The following is an 11,497-nucleotide window of genomic DNA, read 5'->3' on the forward strand; positions in this document are numbered from 1 at the left end:
TCAAGGTCAGTTCAAGGTGGCAGCATAGGAAGATCTTAAACTTACCTAAGAAAAAGAATAAAATCTTGCCATTTGGAACATGGATGGACCTAGAGGATATCATACTAAGTGAAATACCATATGATTCCCCTTACTTGTGAGATCTAAAAAAACAAACAACAATGACAACACCAAAAATAGGCCCTGGCCAGTGTGGCTCAGTTGGTTGGGCATTGGCCTACGAGAGGAAGAAGGGTCACAGGTTCAATTCCCAGTCAGGGCACATGCTTGGGTTGTGGGCCAGGTCCCTGGTCCAGGTCTGTGTGAGAGGCAGCTGATGCAGCTGATCTATGTTTTTCTCTCACTTCAGTGTTTCTCTCCCTCTCTTTTTCCCTCCCTCCCCCTCTCTCTAAGAATAAATAAATAAAATCTTTAACGCCCCCCTCAAATAAAAACAGACTCATAGATTCGGAAAACAAACATGGTTTCCACAATGGAGTGCGTTCAAAGACTGGGTGTAAAAGATAAAGGAGAATAAAAGGCACAAACCTCAGTTATAAAATAAAGAAGCCACGGGGAGGTAATATGCAGGGAGGAAGTGTAGTCAATAACATGGTAACTTTGAAAGGTACAGATGGTTACATTGTAACAAATGACAAATCACTATGTTATACGTCTGAAACTAATATAATAAAGTATGTCAATTGTAACAAAAATGGAATAAATAAATAAGCAAAAAGGAGAAGTACTAAGGGATTCAAAGACCACGTGGAAAATGTATTTCTCTCTGTACATCTAATGTCTATTTAATATGACTATTTCTGCATGTTCGAAAGCACATGGGAACAAATGGGACACACAGAATACTCAGTGTGCCATTAAGCCACAAGGCAGGGATTTGGGGTGTTGGATATTTTAAGAGAGAGTAACTCTTATCCTACAGTTGATACAGATTAAACAGGATTGTATTGTTTTAGTTTTAAACTTGTGGGTCAGGAAGAGAAACTGAAAATTTCCCTCAATTGTCTGCTTACTGAAACGTTAAGACTTTCTTATTTGTGGAGAACTATTCTCTATGTTTTATATTTCTGAGCAGCCAGATAGGAAGAATGTGAACATGTGGGTGCTAGAACAAATTAAGCCTGAAACTTCGCTGGAGGCAAAAGTGACAACACTGAAGCCATCCTCCTTTGAATTCTTCCTGAAAAGGCAGGTTCTTTGGCTGCTAGAGGATGGCCACAAAAGGGGAAGAGGGCCATGTGGGAGGCAAGTTGACTCCATGGAAGAAATCATGGACAGGAGTCCAGGAGAAAAGACAGAAGTGCAAGATGTCAGGGTCAAGAGGTACAATATATTCCCTTTGTTTTGACCTTGTAAAGCAGAAGTCTTTCATTCTCTTCCCATCACACCCCCCCCCCTTCTCAGTCCTTGTTACATAACATTTAACTGAGCCCAAGCCCCTGCCTCTTCCTACAGCCACGGAATCCAGAGACAGCCGAGTTCTGGAAGTAAATGGACTGACCATCACTTTCTTCTGGTTTCAAAGGTGACCCTGGCTTGAATTTTATCTTGGAGATAATTTTATGAATGTCACTCAGGGAGCCTTTTGGATTTGGGAATAGTTTGAATAGTGTTAACCCTACATGTGTTTTCCCAAAGATTAATGCAACGATACTCAATTATAAAAATCGTATGTCTTGAACAAAATCACATGTTCTTCCACTTTTCCTTCGAAGCACATGTAGTAATTCCTGTTTTGCTAGGAGTTATCCATTTCATCTAAATTTTTGTGTTAGTCAAATAAGTAGATTGCAAAGGCATGTTTTGAAGTCTGACTGTATATATTAACATTTAACAGTACACATGCTATTTAAGTGTTTAATCCCACTTTGGGGAATCTACCCATAAAAATAAGAGCAAGAATATACAAAAGTCCTTGAATTGCAATGTTTATGACAGTATTGTGTGTGTCATCTAAAAGCATACATATATTGGGCACAGAGCTCTAGTTTGGCTAAAAAGTTCTGGACATAAATAATGATGTCGTTTGCACAACAATGTAAATGTAGTTAAAGCAGCTGAATTGTACAATTCAAAATTGTTAAGGTCAATTTTATGTACATTTTACCACAAAAATTTTGAATATAAACATCAAGCATCAAGTTTTTATTTTATTTTATTTTTTTAAATATTTTATTTTATTTACTTTTAGAGAGAGGGGAAGGGAAGGAGAAAGAGTGGAAGAGAAACATCAGTGTGTGGTTGCCTCTCACACGCCCCCTACTGGGGAACTGGTCTGCAACCCAGACTTGTGCCTTGACTGGGAATCGAACTGGTGACCATTTGCTTCACTGGCCCGTGCTCAATCCACTGAGCTATGCCAGCCAGAGCAAGTTTTTATTTTTTAAAAATTTAGTTTATATTTGTCCCAGCTCAAGTGGAATGGCTATGACTCAGATTTTTTATTAGAGAACATGGTGTGTGTTTGTGAGTGCATGTTTGTCAGTGTGCGCTCTGTGTGATTTTTCTGTATGAAACATATGTTCAGGAAACAGGCCTTCATAGGAAGAAGATTTGTGTGAGAGTGTCTGTCAAGTAGGTGATACTCCTGTCTTATCTCAATGCACCCTAACAGGAAATTATTTGATTCTACCATCACATGTGTTATATGAAACTCTAAGTATGCAGGTTGTGAACACACAGCAACTGCAGAAATTCATATGTTAAAGTCATAGGAAGTAATGAAAGGAGTCACCTAACTGAAGGTAAGTATATAAAGTTGCTATATTTTTGATGTTTTTAATACTCAGATCTCTTCACAGTTGAAAACATGATATTTTTTTAAAATTCAACATGGTTTTAGAACATGCAACAAATGAAAAAATGTTAAACATTTTATAGAAGTGTTTTTCTCAGCATTCAATAAATCTCGTAGGGTTTTAAATGTATGAATTAGAGCTAGAGACTTGAATAAATAAAGCACCTACACTACCTCACCCCCAAAATGAAAATACAATGTTTGTTACTGTTTCAAAAATATAATTAAAATCAAAATACAAAAACTTTGGTTAAATATCAAATAAGGAGGTTTTTGCCTTATTAACAATTTAGCATAAAAATAATTATTCCTGTGTAAATCACAACTTTCCTCTGATACGCGTCAACCAACTGCCTCGGGAATCTGGGTGGGGACCTTTAGTGGATTTAATCTGTTACACAGACTATAAAGATACCTTTGATATATAATAAAAATGACAAGTGTTCTTATTTGAATTTATTCCAGAGAGTGTTCTGAATATTCATGCTAAAGCAATCACCCAAATTACAGGTGCAAATGCTTTTTTTCTCCCACAAGCTTCTGTTTAGCAGAGGGAATCTTACTAAAATGAATGCATTTCAAAGCAGATATAAGTTTAAGTTTTTCATATAATAAAAAGTTTACTAGAGTTCAGAATGCTTAAACTGCACTGAGCCTCAAAGGCTAGTGAGTGTAGATGGGAGGTTGTTTTGAGAATAAATATTCTCAAGAACCCAATCTATTCTCTTAGAGAAAATACGTACAAATGAATTACAATATGACAAACATTTAGATGCTTATATAATGAATAAAATATTGATTTGATTCAGGAGGAATACTGTGGAAATTATTCCGTTGGATTTATGTAGTTTTCTTTAATATAGCACTTTCAGTAAAGTCAGATCTTCAAATGAGAAAACTAAAAACTCAAAAAGTTAATTAAAAAGCCTATTGTTTGTGAAGCTTATCAGGAAAGATTTTTATGAAAATGATGTTCAAAATACAATAAAGTAAGCAGATGTTTGCAAAATATTATTCGTATCTGCCTTTTCTCCAATATTTTCCATGTCTGACCTAAACAAAAAGCCAATAGTCCTTATGTATAATGATATATAATAGTCCTGATGTTTGTATTCTCTGGATTTTTTTTTTAAGCAGAGAAGTCATTCAAGGGGCTGCATGAAGAGTTGTGTGTTATAGCGATTTTCCCAGCAAAAAATGTTGCAGGGACACGTTAGTCTGCAAAACAGTTCCTCCCAGACTAAAGAGATCTTGTTGGGAAAGCTTTGAGTTGAGTCCTGTGTTACAGCATTCTTCCCTGCAGTGGCTTCAAGGTAAAATGCCTTTTTATTTACGTAACCGGCCTATATCTTCATGCATTTGCTTCATCTGTGAGCATTAATTACATATATTGCATTGATTCTGAAACTTTTATCTTTTTAAGGAAGATTTGATAATTCGTGATTATGGAGGTAGCACACCTTTAACGTTTCGTGGCACTAAGTGCCATTAGAAGCCATTTTATGGCTCTACAGTCATTCTAACATTAATATCAGTGGAGCTGTGAAAAGAAGTCTCCGTACTACCTGGGGATAATGCGACCATTATGGTGGAGTTCAAAGGAGTAAGGATAAAGGCCCAGCACAACATGGCCCTGTGCTTCGTGACCCTTTAGCAGTGGACGGAGAGCCGGCAATTCTGCCTTTGCAATGAGCTCAGGGAAAGGATGTAACTTACATCCCATTTCCGAAGCAGAAATGGTTGAGGGGATTAGTTTGTAAACATTATGTTTTTTTTTCCCACCTAAGTAGTCATCTCCTCTGATTTGGGGATCAGTAGCCTAATGTGAATATATTAAAAGAATAACACCCCCCCCCCTAAAATTACACAAATAAGTAAATAAATCTAAAAATCGTGTTCATTTCTTCTTTATTTTCCTGTCTATCTTTTTTAAGAATGTCACAGAGAAGTGGGAAGTTACTTAGCAGGGTTCCGGGTTTTCTCGCATCCCGCCCTACCACCACGACAGGCTTTTCACCCCTGGGTCTGTCTGTCCGGCGGAGACCTTTCCCTGTCCGTCGGTCTGCGCGGCGCCCGCCCGCCGCGCATCTGCCCTTCGCTGCTGACTCCGCCCCGCATCTGTCCGGAACTGCCTCGCGTCGGAGGCGACCCAGTGCGCTCCTGCCAGTCTGTCCCTCCGGACCTACAGCGAGTCTCGGGCTGCCGAAATCAGCGTGCGTCACTCGGTCCGTACCCAGTGGGCGTCTTGGGTATCTGGGCGGTCTCCGGGCCCCCGTGCGTGTGTCTGTGTGTCTGTCTTTCTGTCCGATCTGCCGCGTGCAGCCGACCAGCCGGGCGGCCCCGGGCACCCAAGTGCCCAGGGGACGCCGAGTGAGCGCAGCGGCCTTAGCGAGCTTAGAGCCCGCTGGCGACCCGCCCGGCGGCCGGCGGAGGAATACACGTTCGGCCCCTGCCCTTGTTGCTGTGGTTTTCGGCCAAGAGGAGCTCAAGGCCTGTATTTATGCAGAAAACGGGTCGCGAGGCCTCGATTTGCAATGGTAGATGCAGGGAGTCGGGCAGCTGCTTGATGCTTTCTTACGATTGAACAGGAGAAGGGAAATTGCTTTGCTCCTGCTGGCTTTTGAAGCCGATTTTAAATCTGACAGGGTGGAAATTTTGAGTCCCTTAGGTGGAAGAGATTCCTTACTGGGATATCTTATTGTCTGATGCGTTTGTTCTGAGCCTGCTGACCAGGTGTTTCTGAACTTCATTTTCTCAGCATCAACAGTGTGACTGGGTCTGCTGGTGACTTTTTCTGTGTGTGAACAGCTGCTGGGCCCATAGCTTTGAGAAAGCATCCTTCTCTCTCCCAAGAGAGCCTCCTCTCTGTGCTCAGAGAGATGGGCAGTGGGGAGCCCAATCCTGCTGGTAAGAAAAAGAAATACCTCAAGGCTGCCCTGTACGTGGGTGACTTGGACCCAGATGTCACCGAGGACATGCTTTATAAAAAGTTCAGGCCTGCTGGTCCCCTGCGCTTCACCAGAATCTGCCGTGACCCCGAGACCCGCAGTCCCCTGGGATATGGCTATGTCAACTTCCGCTTTCCTGCGGACGCTGAGTGGGCCCTGAACACCATGAACTTTGATCTGATCAATGGCAAACCATTCCGCCTTATGTGGTCTCAGCCAGATGACCGCCTAAGGAAGTCTGGAGTTGGAAATATATTCATCAAAAACCTGGACAAATCCATAGACAACCGGGCCCTTTTCTATTTGTTTTCTGCCTTTGGGAACATTCTCTCCTGCAAAGTTGTGTGCGATGACAACGGGTCGAAGGGTTATGCCTACGTACACTTCGAGAGCCTGGCGGCCGCCAACAGAGCCATCTGGCACATGAACGGGGTGCGGCTCAACAACCGCCAGGTGTACGTTGGCCGCTTCAAATTTCCAGAGGAGCGGGCCGCCGAAGTGAGGACCAGGGACAGAGCAACTTTCACCAACGTGTTCGTGAAAAACTTTGGCGATGAAATGGACGATGAGAAACTGAAGGGCATTTTCAGTGAATATGGGCCAACGGAGAGTGTCAAGGTCATAAGAGATGCCAGTGGAAAATCCAAAGGCTTCGGATTCGTACGGTATGAGACGCACGAGGCTGCGCAAAAGGCTGTGCTTGACTTGCACGGCAAGTCCCTGGACGGCAAGGTCCTGTACGTGGGGCGGGCACAGAAGAAAATCGAAAGGCTGGCGGAGTTAAGGCGACGATTCCAGCGGCTGAAAGTCAGAGAAAAGAGCAGGCCTCCTGGGGTGCCCATCTATATTAAAAACCTGGATGAGACCATCGATGATGAGAAACTGAAGGAGGAATTTTCTGTCTTCGGATCCATCAGCCGAGCCAAAGTGATGGTTGAAGTCGGGCAAGGCAAAGGGTTCGGTGTCGTCTGCTTCTCCTCATTTGAAGAAGCTACCAAAGCCGTGGATGAGATGAATGGGCGTGTAATGGGCTCCAGGCCGCTGCACGTGACCCTGGGCCAAGCCAGGGGCAGGTGGTGAGAAAAACAATGAATACTCAGTCTGTTTCAGCCTTAAGCTGCTGCCTACTTACTTTGGGTTACTTGGTGATAAGAGGTTATTTTATGCCAGTTCACAGGTGTTTTTTTAAAGTGAATATTTTCTTTTCAAAAAAGTGAAACTAGAAAACCATGTTCATTTTAGTGAAGAACATCATTTCTAACTGTAAAACTGTCATTTTGTACTATTTTTTGATGTAATACTCTTAGGGATATGGAGAATAAAATTCATTCTTCCACTCATTTGTTTTCCTAAATGAGTCAGGGTGAGGGAATTGACCGAATCTGTTTCTTTGCTTATTTTCAATAATACTACTAAATTTAATTTCTTCTGTGTACAGATTCTCAAAATGGTTTATATGTCTGATTCTGTCACACTTGAAACCTCCTCACTTGCTTTTTCTGAAATCAGTAGTGCAGGGGAAATGTATGTGATGCAGTTATCATTTATGCACAATTTCACTTTAAGTTATTACTTCATATGAATATTCTTTCCAAAAGATGTACACCCTGTTTCTTCCCTTTATTTATTTAAATTATTTTCACTTTCAAATATATTTTGGGCATACCACAAACTTAACAGTGACTGTGACTAAGTGTCAGGAATTTCCTTTGTGAACTTAATACCCAGTGACATAAGCATATTGATGGTTTCTCTATTGGTACATTAGAATATTAACAATTTAGACATTAATGATTTAAATTATGAGTTTCATCTTAAAAACTTTTCTTCACACATTTGATATTGGACTACATTTTCAGGAGCATTCTTATGACTCATTTTTCTAAACTCCTTTGTATGTATACTTGAAGAGCATCTATTAAAGTTGTCATTCTCTCTTGTAAATTGTTCAATGTATCCGTGGGAAAATATTCACAGACATTTCAAAGTGAAGGAAAAGGTCAAATCACTTGATTTCATCTATCATATGAGAGTTATTAATCCACTATGCTTCTCTTTCTGTGCAGTCACTTGACGGTTGGTACAGAATGTTCTGTCCTTTGTTACAGTGACATTATTTGGCTTATAATTTCTAGGCTACACACTTTCTGGATTTCACTCGCTGTTCCCTCTTCCTCCCACCCATCTACGGTCCATCCATATTACACTTAGTTTTCTGTTTCCTTTGGGTGGGCTTTTCCTTTAATATGCATTTTGAAGCAGAGAAATAAATGCCTAATTTTATAACATTTACATAATTAAAAATTATGATTCACTCATACCACAGATCGAACCATAAGAAACTGTTTTGTTTATTTTCTTAGTTTTAATGTCTTTACATACAAATCTTTAGATCTATACAAAATTCAATGGAAGTATATGATTTGTTAACATTTTTGTTAGCAATTTGCCCATAAAATAAGGAGAGTAAACTATTTCTATGTAATTATCTATAAATTACATGTATATTCATTATTAGATATTTTCCAATGGAAATCACTTTTTAAAATTTTAATCATAGTACCTGTTGATTGTAACAAATGCATACAATGCCAAAATTTCTAAGGACAGTAGAATTCCCATAGTTCAAGGTTAACTAATATTGATATTTTCTGTATGTAATATGCTTCTATGCCTTTTTTCCTGTTTATGCACACTGTTTTACAAACAAAAAGAAAACATACTTCATGTACTGTCATGTGTTTTGCTAAAATTTTCAACATGATCATGTTTTCATGTCAATAAATATTGATCTGTATCATCATGTTAGTGGCTGCATAGTATTTCGTGTGTGGGTGTGTATGATAACTTATTCAAATACTTCAATATTGAATATGAAATGTATAGCATTTTCAGTACATTCTACATTTGTAAACAGTGCTGTGAAGAACATCCTCACTTCGAAACATTTTTTAGTTATATGCACTTGAAAAAATATCTGTAGCATCTAGAAAAAGAAAAATACATATTACATTGATAGATGTATCAAAATGTTGAAAAAGAAGATACAGTCTTTGTATAAACTGACAAAAGAAAAACTAAAATAATGGGATATAATTTTTCATACTTTATGGGCCTACTTGCTCTGTACCATTATAATCATTAAAATATATGAAAATGATATAACTCCAAAAATTTTTGAAATAGTTACAGCGGTAGTGATTTATCCTATGTACTCTCTATTCCTTTTTACCCATTACCAGTTTTCATTTAAACTTATAGACCCGCAGTCTTAGTGTTAATTTAAATAAAACCTTTACAAATGCTTTGATTCAATATAAGTCCAAGATTCCAAGAAAGTTAGAATATCGAAATTTAAGCATTTAATACATTTGGGGAAATCAGATATTTAAATTAGGACTATTTCAAAAAATTAGCCAGTATCAAGAAAAGGAGTAATTAAAATGGGCCAAGTACAGGTAAAACATACCTGTTCAGGCAAAGCAGAAACACCTGGGAAGTTCTTCAAACTTGTAGTTTTCATTTTTAGCTACATTTCATAGGTTCCTAATTATTAAGGCTTCCCAGGGAGAGCAAAACTACTGAAAAAGCTCACATCAGTGACAAAGCATCAAAAATGGGTTATTGTCCATTTCCTAGCACAAGATAATTGTGAAAACCAGTAAAACTATGTCATCAATGATCAATCTAGAATGAAGTATTCAGTACAAGACTTTGCTTTTTGTGTATTGTTTCCCCCATCCCCCCCCCTTTTCTTTGGCTTTTCAAAACAAATCACTTCTACAAATTTCAAATGTACCCAGGAAGAAGATAAAAACCTTGCTTTTGTGACTGCAAGCCATCATATTAAATATTATTTTGAGAAGGCTTTTCTGTACAGGTGTTTCATCCATCCCAGTGCCTTTCTGATTATATTTACAGTTAAGGGGACAAATAAATGTTACATGTGTAGGTGATAGTTTGATCCCAGTGAAAAAAATAATATTTTTAAGGGAATACTTAGGAATGGAGTGAATACCATCTCTCCTATTAATAAAAGACCTCATTTAAGGGAACAGTGACAAACATATTAATAAATGACTGAATATAGATGATACAAATATTCCCAGTTCTGACACTACCTGCAGTGTAGTTAGCATTCCATGATTACTTGTTGAATTAATGAATACATAATCTATAGATCATATTCTTCCATTTCTTTGTTTTCTGATTCACAGCATTTGGTAAGAGAGATGAGTTATTAAAGAACAAGCTGTTTTTATTAAATCTCACCCTATGAAGAAATAATTGAAAAATGGTTATGTAGACTTGCTTCTCACATAGTGTTACTAGTGACATAGATTCATACTTATACTCTTAGCATATCATCGATGTTTCCACATTTCTCACATTCTTTCCTTTGTTATTTTAAGTGCTTGGTTGATAGGCCTGTCTTAGACAAAGCTTCTAATAATTGACATATATTAAAGTGTATTTGTAGAATAACTTTTAAAAATAAATTAGTTTTCATTTCACAGAACTTTGATCCTACATTGAAGCAAAAGATCACATTAATCCCTGAGAGGCTTTGGTTGTGTGTGTGAAATGAACTCATCCCTATATACTTCAGGGGGTTATTTACTTCCCACTAAGTGTAACCTACCTAATGGTTTCTTGCAGCCTCCAGGAAGCTAATGTCTCTCACTTGGCTGCAGGGGGTCATGGTCAGTAGTTAGAAATAATCCCATTACCATTGGAAATCTAAAAAAAAAAGGCCCAACTAACAGAAACATACAACTGCTGAGGATATAATTCCTATGAAACTTTAAAAAATAGACGCCAGATGCTTTAACTCTCATAAGTCAATTTCAAAGTTCTCCCATTTGGCACCAAAAAAAAAAAAAGGATCAGAGTTCTCACTAAATTTCTCATCAAAAGTTTGGACCTTTGTAGTTTATTTAATTGTTTAAAAACTTATTTTAAACTTGTGAGAAACAGGCTGAGTGAATAGTCAGAGTTAATTCATTTCTTTGTTTTAGAACTAATACTAAGGGAAACATCAGATGTTGGCTATTTTTGTATTTTAAAAAAGCCTTCCATTATATAGACTAAATAACTTTACATCCCTTCAAGATTGAATTCAAACTTTCAAAACAGTAAATTGTACATTTGAAAAATCAAGGACTTTTAAAATCAACATTTGGGGACATTTAAAAAGCAATTTTAAGTGAATTTACATAGAATGGCAAATACAGAGAGGGATATGCAAGCTTTTCTTCTTCAGGGATTTGGGAAGCCTAAAATATATCCCTAATTGGTTTTCTTGCACCACAATCTATTATATGTTAATGGCTTTAAATAAAAAAGAAAATACTTGATGCTTTTGTGATGAAAGACAGCTTTATTACTCTATGGTCAGGGAGCTACCAAAGCAATGCAAGTCAACAGGAAGAATGTCTTGAAGCATTTTGGAAAATAGCATATTTGCAAATTAACTCAAGAATAATTCAAAGAATAGGCATAGAGAAATAAAGAGTAATTTAAATGTCAGAAATGTAAATTAATAGCATGAAGATAGTATATTTCTGCCTTGTTTCTTATCTCCTTTAAGGTGAAGCAGTATAAATACATTACATTATCTTCATATGGTTATTTTGAACTGATTTGACTATCTCAGTAACACTAAATCTCAGGAACACTTTGTAGGTGACTTTTCAAACTAATTATTGATGCTAATCTTCTCCTCTCTGCTTCTTTTTAAAAGATTTTTCAT

At 37.8% G+C, this 11,497-nt stretch overlaps 1 protein-coding gene across 1 annotated transcript; it reads left to right on the top strand.

The window, feature by feature from the left end:
• Positions 1-4,846: 4,846 nt before the first annotated feature.
• Positions 4,847-8,548, top strand: PABPC5 (poly(A) binding protein cytoplasmic 5). Its single transcript, XM_037037360.1, has 2 exons — positions 4,847-5,022; positions 5,556-8,548. Exon 2 carries the CDS (start codon positions 5,677-5,679, stop codon positions 6,823-6,825), a length of 1,149 nt encoding a protein of 382 aa, XP_036893255.1. The 5' UTR covers positions 4,847-5,022; positions 5,556-5,676; the 3' UTR covers positions 6,826-8,548.
• Positions 8,549-11,497: the final 2,949 nt, after the last annotated feature.

Source organism: Sturnira hondurensis, unplaced genomic scaffold (genome assembly GCF_014824575.4).
Source record: "Sturnira hondurensis isolate 20B ecotype Veracruz unplaced genomic scaffold, ASM1482457v3 Scaffold0022988, whole genome shotgun sequence".
In the NCBI taxonomy this organism is placed as follows: Eukaryota; Metazoa; Chordata; class Mammalia; order Chiroptera; family Phyllostomidae; genus Sturnira; species Sturnira hondurensis.